The sequence below is a fragment of the Fusarium keratoplasticum genome, chromosome 2 (genome assembly GCF_025433545.1).
Source record: "Fusarium keratoplasticum isolate Fu6.1 chromosome 2, whole genome shotgun sequence".
NCBI lineage: Eukaryota > Fungi > Ascomycota > Sordariomycetes > Hypocreales > Nectriaceae > Fusarium > Fusarium keratoplasticum.
In genome coordinates, this window is record NC_070530.1 from 604,202 (window position 1) to 618,698 (window position 14,497).

Below are 14,497 nucleotides of genomic sequence, written 5' to 3' on the forward strand. Positions count from 1 at the left end.
TTTCTCAGTAGATTAGACCATACCATCTTCAAGGTAGTCATAGAAACCCCAACTATTGACTTCTGATACTTTAGGAATCTACTTGACTTCGTTTCATCGTGATGTCAACATGGCTTTTTGCAGGTGACGCTCCTGGAGACATCGAGGATGCCCTTCTGTTACCTCTATCCGCAGCCTAATTTTTGAGCCCCAACTTGAGCCAAACATAAGTTTAGAACGATCGCCCCAGAACAGGGGCTACAGTGTTGAAGGCTACCATGTGCTTGCCCAGCCAATCGGAGACAAAGAATTCGGAGTCCGGGGGATCGTCGAGCCCTGCCTTTGATTACCTCTTTTTTGTTGTGCCCCAACCAAAACGGAATCTGATTATGAATGTCTCATTTTAAAAGGCTACAGAGTTCCTATGCTGATTGTCTGCTTCTGGCTCCTATCACTAGGCTCTATCCCTCTCCCCTTTATCCTCCTAGAATATGGTTGAATCTTCCATTCCTGAGCCAGGTGAACATCTGTTCCGTACAAGCGGCGACTTTATCCTTCATTACTTTGTTCGTGGTACTGGACCACCAGTCATCATTCTGCCCCCAGCATGGGGAATTGGGTCATGTTACCTCCAAGATGGTCTTGCCGACCTCGAGGAAAGGTTCACTTTGATCTACCTCGAGTTCAGAAGCAACGCGAAATCCACCAGACGCAGCTCCGAACTCATGACAAGCTGGCATCTGGCCGACGATGTGGAAGCTCTTCGCCAACAGTTGAAGCTCGACACCATTCCACGGCTGATTGGCCATTCTGGGGGTGGGACTGCAGCCCTTTGGTATGCTATCCGATATCCAGAAAGGGTAGACAGTTTAGTTCTTCTAAATCACCAGTTGGAAAACTTTGATGATAGCCAATCTATGGGGGTTGTGCTCGCCGAGAAGAGGCAGGATCCCCGTTTTCACGCTGGTCTCGAGGCATGGACGAGTTCTTGGGACGGCCTCTCCGACTTGGACTTCGCCCAGACGATTCAAAAGTTCCTTCCGGTTTACTTTTACGACCCTTCCTGTGCATCAAGGTCTCCGCTAGCTACGTTGAGAGAGGCCCCGTTGTGGAACTATCAGATGCTGCATGGCAAATATCGGCGATCCAAGTGCCAGGAGGAACAGTTGCATCAGGTCACGGCAAGGACGTTAGTGATCTCTAGTCAAGAAGATCCCATCTGCACCCCGACCCAGGGAATGGCGACGAAGCAAGGCATCAAAGGTTCCGAGTTGGTGGTCTTTCAAAAATGTGGCCATTTTCCTTGGATGGAGAGGAAGGAAGAAACTCTGAATGAAATAACGCAGTTCTTTGAAGGGAAATAGAACTAGGCGAAGAATGAATCCCAAGAGGTTCGGATGATTTCGCGGCTCGGTTCATTTACAGGTCGGCTTCGGTCAATTTCTCACCGACCTGGGCCCGGAATCTCATGAGCGAAGTTGAAAGCCGAGATCCATTACAGTTGCATCAATAGCCAAGACATAGGAGTGTAACCAATGAGGTTGTTCTTGGGTAGACGTCATATAAAAGCTTTCCCGGGAAGGTCCTCCATTTCGCCGAGTTGGAAAAAGATCAATTCGAGGATCGGCAAATCGCAACATTGACCGAGCACAAGGGCGCAAACGACATGAACAATACTACAAAAACACTTCTGTTATAAGTTATCAATTTGTTTAGTTCTTTCTATCTCGATACTCTGAGTTACCCAATTGCATAGCTCAGTCTTCACCATGGAGACCGCTACCCAGCCAGAAATGGTCGAAACGACCAGAAGAGGCGTGCACATGGCTCCTCCGCCGACGGACACACACCAGATTATCAGGCGGATGAATGCTGCCTACGATTGGACTGGCCCTGACGACCCGGACAACCCCCGCAACTTTCCAGCCATTGTGCGCATCCTCAGCATCGCCAGTATCACTTCACTTGCTTTTGCTAGCTGTTTCGCCGGTGCGATCTACGCCCCTGCTCAAGAGGCTGTCCAACAAGAATTCCATCAGAGTCGGCTTGTTGCCGTCCTACCGCTGTCAATGTACAACCTTGGCATGGCTTGCGGACCAATAGTCGGCGCCCCTCTCTCAGAGACCTATGGGCGGAAGACGGTGTTTGTAGCCACGACTCCAATCTTTCTTCTGTTCATGGTCGGGTCTGGGTTCTCCAAGAATGTGGTCAGCTTAATTATCTGCCGTTTCTTTGCTGGCGTGTTCGCCGCGCCAAACATCAACAACGTCTCCGCTACTATCCTGGACTATTCGGAGCCTCGGTATCGCGGAGCCAGTCTTGGTATCTACTACTCTATCCCGTCTCTCGGCTCAACTATTGCTCCTCTGATTGGCGGCTTCATTGTACGATCTAAAGGTTGGCGATGGACGCAGTGGGTGGCTATCATGGCAACTATCGGCCTCTACATCCCAGTCCTATTCACCAAGGAGACCTATAAAAAGGTTGTCCTCCGCCGCCGAGCTATCAGAATGGGCCTCGGGGATACTTCCTCTCAGCAAATATCAATAGCTAGGACCTTTCGACACTTCTTTACTGTCCTCATTCTGAGGCCTTTACACATGTTGTTTACCGAACCCATCGTCACCCTCGTCAGCTTGTACAACGGCTTCATCTTTGGACTGTTATATACGTTCGTCACATCGGTTCCCTGGATCTTCCGACACTACTACGATTTTGACGAAACCAGCGAATCTCTTTCGTACCTTGGCGTTACGCTTGGGACTTTTATGGCCTGCGGCCCCTTTGTCCTGATCGATTTTTCATTCTACCAGAAACGCCTCACACGATGGCAAAGAACCCACGACGACGACGAGCCTCTGGACCCAAAGAACCGCCTGGTACCTGCCATGGTGGGCAGTCTTCTCCTCCCAACCAGTCTTCTCATTGCCGGCTGGACAGCGCAATATCGCATCTACTGGTTCGCCCCCATCTTCTTCCAAGGCATGTCCATGGTGGCTTCGCTACTTATCTATGCTGGTGTAAATCTGTTCATGTTGGACTCTTACGGCCCTCTCTACGGCGCCTCGGCAAATGGTGCAATGATGCTCAGTAGGTATACTTTGGGCTTCGCGTTCCCACTGTTCGCGTTGCGCATGTTTCAAGCACTAGGCGCGGGATGGGCAACCACCATTTTGGCTTCCTGTACGTTACTAATGGCACCAATTCCGTGGTGCTTCTGGGCGTTTGGCGAGCAGCTGCAGAAGAGGAGCAAGTACGAAACGAGTGCATAGATGTACTATGTCTCATTCTTTTGCCCAATGTATGATCAGAGCAAGAGATGCTAGTATAAGTCCACGAAATTCAGGTTGTATCCCTATGGTCTCATGTCGTGGGTTCCTTTTCCAACGTTTCGATCGTCACCTTGTAGTTTGCCACCTTTTGTTGTGCCTCTTCATACTCACGTTTCGCTCTGTCGCGGGCTACTTCTGCCTCTGCAAGACGCTTTCTTAGTCCCAAAATCAAGCTGCCAGCGGAAGATTGTTGATCGCTTGTATCGTTGGGGTGTTCCGAGCTGTGAGCATGGTGGTTGGAACTGCGCACTTGACTGCCTCTTCTCGTCTCGTTTTCGCTGTCTGGTTGGCTATCCACAGAATCCAAAGCCACTATGATAGCCCTTCTGGGCCGTGACTTGCAAGCTTTTAGATGTCGCCGGAGTCCATCGCGCCTAGCGAAGCCAGAGCCTTGCCTTGAATGCTTGCATGGCTTGTGAGGACAGAGATGCTCCTCCACCCCCCGGTTGTGCTGTGACCTTTGATGGCGATCGAGAGCGTCGCGTCTTGAGAGTACTTTGTAACACTGTGGGCATTGGAATCGATTGGTAGCTTTGGACCTAGTCGACCCAGTCAGTTGTCAGGAATCACGTCAAGGTCATGTTCACGTACCCGGATGCAGTCGTTGCAATGTTTTCGGTGATACCCACGGCAACCGGCTCGCTCCCTTGGCTTTGAGACCGTTGCTGAACGCCGGGGGAAAGAGTGAGCTGCGATCCTGAACCAGGGTGGAGAGAATTCGTGGGACTTCGGGTTAGATCTACCGTTGTCATCGGGCTAAACTCGCGTGCTGAATCTGGTGGATAAGCCCCCGTATCATGATCCATGGTCATTGACAAGGGATCACAGATTGTGTTGAGCTGATGAGGAGCCCACCATTCATCAGAAAACGAAAAGTCCTCAAGGAAGGGGAAGATCAGGTCCGCCTCGCCTGATGCCAAAAAAGGGAATTCCCCTAATAAGTCACGATGAGTCAGAGTCAACGTGTGGTATTAGTTCAGGGACTCACCACCGAGTTCTTCAGGTTGTGGCTGATGAAGATGAGACTGGGTCTCCAACTCCCCAGCTCCAGGGGCCCTTCCGGGAGAGGGATAAAACATCCAACAGACCCCCCAGAGCACAATCAATGCCGGCCAGATTGTCCAAGGCATGGTTGTACATGGAGGTCGTATACGCCCGGGGAACTCAGAGTAGGACCATAAACACGCTATAGCGTAGACAGCCAATCGGTAGTAAAGGAACCGCAAGCGCTCATAAATTCTCTCCAAGAGTATCTCGTTCTTCATGAGCCAAACTAATGGCTCGTCTTCAGCATCTGTGGAGGAAGACGCTTTTTCTCGCAAGTAGGCTATCACGGATTCGAGTTGGAGCATTATTTCCAGAGTCGATTCTGGGAGGTGCTTTTTATGCATGCGAGCTCCTAGGGGACCTTTGGCAACAAGGTGGTGCTTCCTGAGGTGGTCCATGAGGGTGTGCCAAGGTGTTAAATTTCGTTTCCAACGCACGCTTTCTTGGTTCATGGTTGGGAGGCGTTTTCTGAATGGACAAGCAAATAGCTGACGCTGCTTTTCACCTGAAGGGGATGGTGAAAATCCCCGGGGGATGGGAACTCCATCTTCGACAGGCCCTTCTGTGTAACGGCGGGAGTTCTGCGGAGCATAGCTAGAGCAGGGTAAGATCGAATCGTCACACAAACTCCATGGCTGCCCCGGCGGAGTCGGTGATTGAATCGACGATTCCATTCCTGCTGTGGCCGTTATAGCTGCGAGGAGTGAGTTGTCACAGTCATCAATAGAGATGCAATGATCTACTTACTGGAAGCCATCGTTGCAGAAGTGATTCGCTGGTGCAGTTTCTGCTGGTCACCGTGAGAGTCGAGATTTTCACTTGAGATACAAGTGGTTTTGAATCTAGCAGAAAATGAGATCTGGGGCAAGTATTTAAATACATGCGCAATAGGGGTGGGCGCAGGCGGGGTGGGCTTGAGGTGAAAGTGAGGTGGAATTGAGGTGGTGGCGGAGTGCCACCTCAAAAGTGGAGGGTTGAAACTGCCTTGCAGACTTGGGCCACAATTGTGTGCCTGAATACCTAGGTACTGGCAGATGGGTAGCAATGTGTCCAATCAGCCGAGACGGCACCTTGAGCCGTGTTGTGTTCACCCATGAATCGAGGATCGTGGGCTGAGCATCAGCTTAAAGTTTAATTATTTGTAAAATTAAGGCGCATACTTGATCGATACTATCAGGACATAAGGTTACCAACCTGTCGCTTTGAGTTAGCCCTCGCTCCTTACTCCTTATTCGCCAGCCTGCCCAAGGAAATTGCCTCGAAGAGGCCAGGCTGCCAGCCCACCACTTCACCAAGATTACTGCAGCTTGTGCCACACCAACCAATACGGGGAGGAGGCAACTCGGATCAAAGGTTGGTGCGTTCATTGCCTCTGAGGGTCAGGCTCGGATGAGCGGGGGCGTTCTTGGTTCTCACATCGGAGCCTTGTCAACAACTTGAGCCTCCAACTTGAAAATGTCAGACTCAAAAGAGGAAAGAATCAATCTTTTTTGATATCGCGACAGGAACCATTAAACACTACAACTACGATGGCTCATTCTTTGTAAGAGCCGAAAAGGTCACTGCTGAGACAATGGGATATCCGCCCGATGAATGGGACGCCATCATGTCGCAGGACTCACAGAACCGACAGCGACCTCCCGTAACCACGCCTCCTGATGGAGAACCAAGCGACAAAGTGCTATACAAGCCAATCAAAGGATACTATGAGATCCGCGTTCTAGAGATAAAACCAGGATCTGGCAACGAAACACTGAGAGGAGTTCACCATTGCTCGGTCGACGGTGATGCTCATGTGGCCCTCGGGTATTTGAGAAAGTGGGGTGTCTCTACGTGCGACTTCACTACTCTAGTCTGTCATACTGCTATGAGCTATACTTGGGGCCCACTAGTATTCGAGGCAGTTATTGAATGCTATGGACATGAGAAGAGGATCACTAGAGGACTTGAAACTGCGTTGAAGCAATTCCGATAACCTAACCACTGTACTATGATGTGGATTGACCAAATATGCATCAATCAAGATGACGAAGCAGAAAAGAAAAGGCAAATCCCTCTGATGGGCAGTATCTATGAGCGCGCATGCAGTACAGTCATCTGGCTGGGAGAAGCTGGAAATGGGTCCAGCTCCGCATTGCAGCTCGTTGAGCGAATCACCTCCATTCTGCACTTTACCTTGTCACAGGTTGACATAGACAGCCTTGAAAGAATCGATCTCCCAGCAGCAGACTCGCAAGCATGGAAAGAGTTGTGGGATTTGCTCTCTCGACCGTGATTCACGCGCGTGTGGATCATCCAGGAGGCCATTCTCTCGTCACAATATCAAACCTGGTTTGCCTGTGGGGACTCTTTCATGCCATGGGAGACGCTGACCACTGCCTGCAACTACTTGGAGACTTGCGGGATATCTCGCAAGCTGCATGAAGTGTTTGGACCGGGCCTTGGCCAGGAGAGGGACATCTGTGAAGTGGTGTGGAGCCTGGAAAGTGAGAGATCGGACTACAAATCAGGGATTCGCCCAACACTATTCGAGCTTCTTACAAAGATTCGATACTCAAACTGTTATGATCCAAGGGACAGTATCTATGGCCTTCTCGGAGTCTGCAAGGACGGGGATAAGGAGGCCGTCATAAAGAACGACAGGATAGGTTCCACTGCAGTCGACCTGTATGTCAACATGACGACACACCATTTACTGGGGGATTGGGGGGTAGCGATGGGATTGACTGCGTTGCTGGCGGCTCTGGATCACGAATCGCCAGATCTGCCGTCCTGGGTCCCTGACTGGAGACTGCCTCCTCGCATGCATGCGCTCGGCCTCTCGTTCGCACATAGCGTTTACCCAGCAAGTGGACCATTCGCCAAAATCATGCTTCGACAAAATGCAAGCAAGAAGCCTATGGTCAGAATCGATCACGAGAAGAAGGAGTTGACTATACAAGGTGTCTTCTTCGACACACTTGTCGAGATCAGCACTGTATTTACAGACCCTGATCTCACACACGATAACCCAATGACCGAGAACCCGACGCTTCTGAAGGCTGTCGCTTTTGTTTCTCAGTTCAAACATACTAGATCTGAGTATAATGTCTTTACGGCTTTGTGGAAATCGCTTGTTGCTGGCAAGAACGGGGACGGGACGCTCAGATGCCCTGAATCCTTTGCTGAAGTCTTTAGCTTTCTGCTCGATCAGACGACCGGCCAGACACCATCAGTCTCGGGACAAACCTACTCAATGCGCCAGAAACGACCCAAAGGGAAAGGCGGCCAGGAGCTTTCAAGTCTCAAGACACGCACCCTAGGCCAGACTTTTCAAGCGGCACGCATAGCCTGGAAACGGGCACTGAAGAACCGCCGTTTGGGCATCACCAGTAGAGGGTACTTGGGACTGTTCCCTGGGCATGTCAACAGAGGAGACGAGATTCATGTCTTTGAGACGTGTGCGCTACCGTCGACCCTTAGATCGGTAAGGAATGGCAAATTTCGGTTCATTGGTGAGTGTTTTGTCTATGGTATCATGGAAGGCGAAGCAGTTGAGCGTGAAGATATCTGCAGGATAGATGTGACTTAATACAACGGAGAGTGCAATCTCAGGCGTGTAGGTGCAAGGGAAGGATGTGGGGAATGGCGATTGGCACGGATGAGCACATGGATGGCAACTGCGCAAAGATTGGTACTCATGGCGTTTCATTCTTTAAAGATTTTCATCAATTCATAGCCCCCTGTCTTCTTATCAGTTGTACCCCTGATCGCTTTGCATACTCTCCTTTTCCTTGCGCTGGTGCTTCCAGATCTAGTTCCATAGGACACCGACTTATCCGAACAACGACCGCAAATTCTTCCTCTCCATGACATCGATCCAATGGGTCGAGGCAAATCCCGGTAGTTCTTTGTCATACTCGTCCCAGATAGCCTGTACAAGACTCTTGGCCACAATGATTGGCCTAGGCGGAAGGACAGTTTCCAGAATGTCCAGCCTGTTAAGGAGAAAACACCGGGCATCAACAATCTTGAGGCGTGACTCGGTAATCGTGGTAACCTGCTCAATCTCTTCGTCTGATTGGATCAGACGGCCGATGTACTCCGACATGCTGCAGTCTTCGACGCCGCCGAGGTTGAAGGGTGATGGAGTCGGGGCAGGCTGTTGTGGGGGAGACCCTGTGGTTTCGGACCCTGAGTCCGAAGAATCGAATCTGAGCCCTGTGGCCGCTGTGATACAGAGGAGAGGCTGTGTCATTTTGCTGCCTGAGTCGGGGGGAAGCTGCTGGATCAACTTGACCAGACGAAGGCTCAGGGGGGTGATGCATTCTTCCCAAGGAATCAAAGCATTGTCGAGGACTGAGACGTGGCTCGGTAGCCTTAGCAGAACCAGGTCCGGGAATGTCTGATAGATGTGTATCAAACCCGCTAGTCGATATGCCTCAGCAACATCGATAAGATGCCGGCATGGCGTCTTTTGATCTCCAGTCTCGCTATTCGTCGGCGCAGATTCAAAGTCCAGTCCCAGCAGTTTCTCTTCCAGCGATTTTGCCTCTTCAATGAGCTTCAACGCGGTCGTGTGATCACGCATAGCCATTAGGCCAGGATGCGTTAGGTGATAGCGATAGTTGCGGCAAAGCCTCATGGTCTTGGTAAACAGCCGCGAAACAGTATTCGAGACGCCTGTCCAAGGATGTGGTATGTCGTCCACAATCGGGGGAGCCGGCTCGGCAGTAGGATACTCATCAGCCCCAACATCATCAATCTCATCCAGCTCGTACATGTTATAGGGGTTTGTGTCAGAAACGACTGACAGGAGCAGTTCGCAGTATGTCCAGCTCTTGTTGAAAATGCGTAAAAGCCGTCTTTCATCTTCTGTTAGGCTTCGCTTTTGTCGGTTTATTCGATATAAGAGAGCCTTGGCTTCCTTCAGAAAAGGTATTCCGAGTTGCGTGGCGTTCAGCCAGCAGATACTAGTCCCTATACAGAAAAGCCCATAGATCAAACCGAGGGGAACAACATCTAGACGAGGTGACGACTTGACAACCTGGAGTTCGTTCTCGATAGCCTTGGTGGCCGTGCTCATCATCAATATCGATGTCTTCTTCATGTGGGGTAGCTTTGAAGAGAGGTAGGCCGATGACATGCTCTGGAGGCTAGTAGAGACGGCTTCGGAAGATGACCAGAGCGCGGTAGCCAATGTCCGGTTGGAGTTTGTCGGAGAATCATATTGCGACCAGAGAGAACAGACATCTCTGAACCAAAACTCGACCAGTGATGATGGGACGTCGGATACTGCAGGTGGTATAAAGACTGGGCTGTAGCTTTGCTGCACGGGGAACAGAGAGAGGTCGCTGCCGCCATCAGAATAGCCATCTATACTGGTCGTCAAGTCCAAGGTATCCGGAGTCCATTGCAGGTTGTCGATGGCACCGATAGGGATGTCCAGATCGAATGGGGGAGAGAAGTCGTTGCAAATTGCATTCGTTGGTGGATCAGGCAGCTGTGCATTGTCGTTCTCCTCAACGGGTGGGTTCGTCTTCTCAAAGGCAAACTCGGAAAACAATCCCCAATTCGTGTCACCGGGATTTGACGCGACAGCAGAACCTGAAACCACAGATGACGTCTCTCCGGGCAGTGGCTTCCGCCTCGGGCGGCCGCGACGTCTCTTGGGAGCAGCAGCGCCAATCTGTGACTTTGGCGACAGCTGGACGTCATGATCCGCCAGCTCGGCGTGCTTCTCGTGCTTGGTAGACCACTTGAGGCCACGGTTGTACCCACCGCATTTAATACCACGAGAGAGACAGAGCTGGCAGTTGGGTTTTGTCTCGTCGCATTTGAGCTGGTCCGTACGTCAGCGATAAACTCCACTGGAGCTTTGTCTGCAGGGCGTTATCTTACGTGCTTGGTCCTACAGGTCAGGCAGCCCGACCGGGACCGTAAGGGGAGGCTCCCGGTCCGCTTGGCAGCCGGGGTCTTCTCCGGGACAGGAGTAGCCATGTCGCGACGGCGAGCACAAATGAGCAAGATAAAGAGAGCAACGTACGAGTCCAGGTCCGAGAAGAGGGAATGGCGGAGTCTCCAGAAGGAGGAGGAACAAAAGCGAGGATCCCTTTCCCCGCAAGAATGGTAGGTAAACGATACCGGCTTAGTGGCGCGGAAACCCCGGCTACAAACCCGGATAACGGACTTGGGACTCCGGTCGAGATTGACAAATCAGCATGACGTCCCGATAAACTGATACCGATTCCGGGAGAATGGCGCCAATGAGATGCCGGCGTATGGTCATTCAATGTTGTTGATTCTCCGCTTCTTGAGGGTTCACGTGGATCATGCTGTTGACTTGTCACGGCGGAGATGCTGAAATTGGATAATATAGCCATCGCCAGGGGTAACTAATGATTTTAAATACATGATCCATATCCTAGTATATCTACTCAAGTATGCTCGGTTGCATGCAAAATGTGTTGCCTTATGCTGTCCGACTCTCAATCTTCTTTTCCTCTCCACCAACCTCATCCGACGCCTTGAAGAAGTCTGGCCTTTCCCCCATGATGACATCGAGCTTCTATTGTAACAGAACTTTTAGCATTTTCCTCGAATGATTCTGGTGGAGGGGTATTCCTACCGGTCCTTCAAATGTTTTCCCGTAAACGAGCCAGTATAGGGTAAGAAGCACGACAAAGATTCCAATCACGACCGAAACGTAATCTGCGTTTCCATGAATTAGTACATACAGAATTATTATCAAGGTGGACGACATACTCATCGAGCTTGCGGTAACGGGAAGCGCTGGTGGGAAACAGAAGAACTGGAAGTTCCATGTCAGCAAAAAGGCGTGAAGGGTTGTGATGCCTGTATCCACTTACAACCGAGGTCACTCCAACGTACAAGACCGAAATCCAATTGAGAATAAGCCCACGACGTTCACCAAGTCTCCATGGCGTCTCAGATGTTTGGAATTTTGTCAAAGTCTTTCTTCCCCGAATGATTATCACCAGTAGCGGGAACGCGTAGGACGCGTTCAGAAAGATTGTGCAGGAAGCGATAAAGGCGTTGAAGGCCACTGTTGGTCCCAGATACAGCAGTCCAAAGAAAGCATTGAAGACGAACGAGAGCATGATTGTTCGAACGGGCACTTCTAGTGTCGGACTAATGTGACTGAAGAAGTCGTGGAAAACGATGCCCTTGTCTCGGGCCATCGCGTATAGCAATCGACTCGCGCTCGTAACGGATCCGTTCGTTCCGTGAATGAAGCATATCGCGAGCATCAGGCTGATGAAGCACGTTCCCGCTCGGCTTCCGGTCGCTTGTAGGATGAGTTCGATGATGGGCATTCCGGTCGATGTCGTTACGATGGCTTGGAGGTCGGTGAGGCAGAAGAGGAGAACGAGGATAAAGACAGTTCCCCTGTAAAATGTTAATTCAGGCCTGGGTTCAATTGACAGCCTGACTTACGTGGTGCCCCCGACACCAACAGCGTACACCATCGCCAAGGGAGCGTCGTGAGAGGGGTCCGGCATTTCTTCCGTCATGTGGAGAACGGCATCGAACCCGATCAAAGAAAGAGCAGATTGGAGAAGACCCAAGATCCAGGCCACCCCGTCCGTCCACCCAGTCTCATTCTCAAAGCTCGTAAACACAAATTCGGCGCTGGTCTTGTCCGAAGTCGTGAGAAGAACGATGCTGAGGATGACGACGCTCAGGATCGACCAGTAGAGAGCCATGTTATTCCATGCACCGAGGATCCTATTGCACGTAATCATCGAGACGGTCGAAAATGTAAGGATGGCCATGAAGATAAGGTATGTCTTCCATGCTTCGGCAACGTATCGTCCGTTCGAGGCCACGACGCTGGCTGCCGAGATGAACTGTGCTATGACCAAGTCAGTTGGTTCACCCAAACATCAGAAAGACTTGACTTACCTGCAAAATATCCTTCAGTTGTCACCAAAGTGAGCCAGCCTGCAATATTAATCCAGCCAGCCCAGAAGCTCTGTTGGTGATCATCAGTACACTGCTGATGGTTCGGATTCAAGCTGCCTTACCAAGAGCTTCCGCCATTTTTCGGGACACAACATGTATACAAAATGATACTGGCCACCGGCCGTGGGCCATAAAGCGGCAAGTTCCCCCAGGCTAGATGCCATGGCGAAGTTGCATATGACGCAGAAGATGAATCCGTACAGGAATGCCACGGAGCCACCCGAAGGCATCACGATACCTATTGAACCGCCAAGGCAGATCCAGGTACTACACGATCTACGTTAGTAGCCCCAAATCACACCTCCTGGATAGTAACCCACTTAAGAATAGCAAAAGTCATGGCTACCATGGTCAATTTGGACAGCCGGGGTCTGAGGTGGCCCTCGGCCGAGTGGCTATGTGAAGGACCGGACATGGTGGGCGCTTCACGGCAGTGGAGCTTGGACTGTGTTGTTGGTCTATGCTTGGCAGTAGGGGTGCTTTAGGAGAGAGAGCATTGGAGTTATTATATGTCGAGAGGTAGGTGGAAATAGAGTTCGACGGTCCAGGCGAGGTGCTGGATTTACATGTACTCCTGGCCGACAATCTCAGATCCCCTCACGGAGTGACATGCCTCGGGGGTCACACCTTACCAGAGTCCTTCTAACCAACGGAATCAAACAGCCGACTGAGATGCGTAGCCCGTGAATCTAGCATGACGTGAAGGGGCAGTATCTGATGCTACATGGAGGGCTGGCAAAACCTGGGGTAAGATGCTGTGCCATGACTAGCTCACCTTGGTCCACCAAACACAGGTCGCGATCCGATCAAAACCAAGCCTCCCCGTTAGAATCCTTCACGTAATAACATCGCATTACCCCAGATTTCAACATCTCCAGCGCCCGCAACGAGTGGCGATCGGGTTCCAGACTGGACTCGTCTAAGTCAGAGACTCATCTCTGAAGATGGGGAAAAGTTAAACACCCCCGCGCCTGGACCCGCCATTTCGGTTGAAAAAGAAATTTCAGTCTCAAATTACTGCTTCCAGTTAGTCTCCCACCCTCGCTCCTGACGCCGCCGCTACCAGCTGACACGAGGCGAGGGGTGTATGATTCGTGCGATTGGCTTCTGACTAGGACGGCATTTCTTTGAGGAGAGGGCTGAAGGCTTGTTTTTCTCGTCAATCTGTGATAAATATCCAATCTGGAAATTACAGCCAGATCTGCGGGTGCCAAAATTCGGAATCGGTAAAGCTTTTCCCGTGAACTCTTATCCTTTGTAGATAAGTTATTAAAGGGGAGACGTGTTATCTTCGAATGCGAAAAGACACCTTCTGAGATATCGACTGTCTGTCTCTGGAAGCGATTCGACTGTGCCGAAGAACCGAGTTGGCGTTGAGAAGTCTCAAGATGCTTGATTGTTGGTCGGTAGCTCGCGTAGCGGCATCCTCGGGGCATGGAAAGCGTGCTTTCGTTATCTTTCTGGTTCGTATCGAAGTCAACATCGGCGACGAAGATGTGCCGTCGTAACCCCAACTCGTAAAGTTCGAGCGTCTATCCGTGAGGCCGAGCTCAGACGACCGCCTAGATAGGTTCTCACGGCATCTTATCTTGATCGAAAGCGACGGTAGGCCTAACATGTGCTCAAACGGAACATGATTGGTAGAAATTAACGTGGTTTCGATGATTTTCGCATGCTCAGCCTGCTTTCGAGCAGCCCGATCTCGGTGCCTCGACCTCAGATGTTGACCGGTTGGTTCGAATTCATGTGTTGAAACGCTGATGTAAAAGACGACTGTGATCCACGCCACGGAAACAGTGTTTGCGGCTCATGGAGCGGCATGGCACGCGAAAGTGTCCCCAGTCGACATGCGGCTCCGGACTGGCAATGTGCTTGGGCGCGTGGGGCGACACGTTCCCAGTCGATGAGAAGGCAGGTTTCTATTCGTGATGTAGGATGGCTCCAGTCAAAAGAAACGATATATCCTATTATCGAGGGTCTTCTGATGTTATACTATTGCCACATCGTGACGTTTGTCGGTGTTGTTCTTCATGTCGTGGATCCATCATCTTTTTCCGCCCACTGCCCAACCTGCTGGATGCTTGAGAGTGCACCCGTGCCATAGTAGATCTGTAATGATAAGTGCTTTTAGAACATGGTGAATTAAAGTCTGTTGCCGGGGGACTCGAAGTTGG

General features: G+C 50.9%; 4 protein-coding genes across 4 annotated transcripts; 1 reads left to right on the forward strand and 3 right to left on the reverse strand.

Moving 5' to 3' along the window:
• Nucleotides 1-1,748: 1,748 nt before the first annotated feature.
• NCS57_00209400 (MFS domain-containing protein) lies at nucleotides 1,749-3,251 on the forward strand (the record flags this gene model as incomplete). The annotated part of the gene is made up of 1 exon (XM_053052132.1): nucleotides 1,749-3,251. The coding sequence occupies one exon, from the start codon at nucleotides 1,749-1,751 to the stop codon at nucleotides 3,249-3,251; it is 1,503 nt and encodes a 500-aa protein (XP_052917378.1).
• A 626-nt stretch (nucleotides 3,252-3,877) lies between these two features.
• On the reverse strand, nucleotides 3,878-4,441 carry NCS57_00209500 (C2H2-type domain-containing protein; the record flags this gene model as incomplete). Its single annotated transcript, XM_053052133.1, has 2 exons — nucleotides 3,878-4,245; nucleotides 4,300-4,441. 2 exons carry the CDS (start codon nucleotides 4,439-4,441, stop codon nucleotides 3,878-3,880), a joined length of 510 nt encoding a protein of 169 aa, XP_052917379.1.
• Nucleotides 4,442-8,172: 3,731 nt separating this feature from the next.
• Nucleotides 8,173-10,415, reverse strand: NCS57_00209600 (Zn(2)-C6 fungal-type domain-containing protein; the record flags this gene model as incomplete). The annotated part of the gene is made up of 2 exons (XM_053052134.1): nucleotides 10,239-10,415; nucleotides 8,173-10,179 (listed from the first exon to the last, which is right to left on the reverse strand). Exons 1-2 carry the CDS (start codon nucleotides 10,335-10,337, stop codon nucleotides 8,173-8,175), a joined length of 2,106 nt encoding a protein of 701 aa, XP_052917380.1. The 5' UTR covers nucleotides 10,338-10,415.
• A 394-nt stretch (nucleotides 10,416-10,809) lies between these two features.
• On the reverse strand, nucleotides 10,810-12,738 carry NCS57_00209700 (uncharacterized protein; the record flags this gene model as incomplete). Its single annotated transcript, XM_053052135.1, has 8 exons — nucleotides 10,810-10,905; nucleotides 10,966-11,048; nucleotides 11,103-11,148; nucleotides 11,207-11,747; nucleotides 11,796-12,213; nucleotides 12,264-12,333; nucleotides 12,386-12,590; nucleotides 12,644-12,738. The coding sequence occupies 8 exons, from the start codon at nucleotides 12,736-12,738 to the stop codon at nucleotides 10,810-10,812; spliced, it is 1,554 nt and encodes a 517-aa protein (XP_052917381.1).
• Between the last annotated feature and the right edge of the window lie 1,759 nt (nucleotides 12,739-14,497).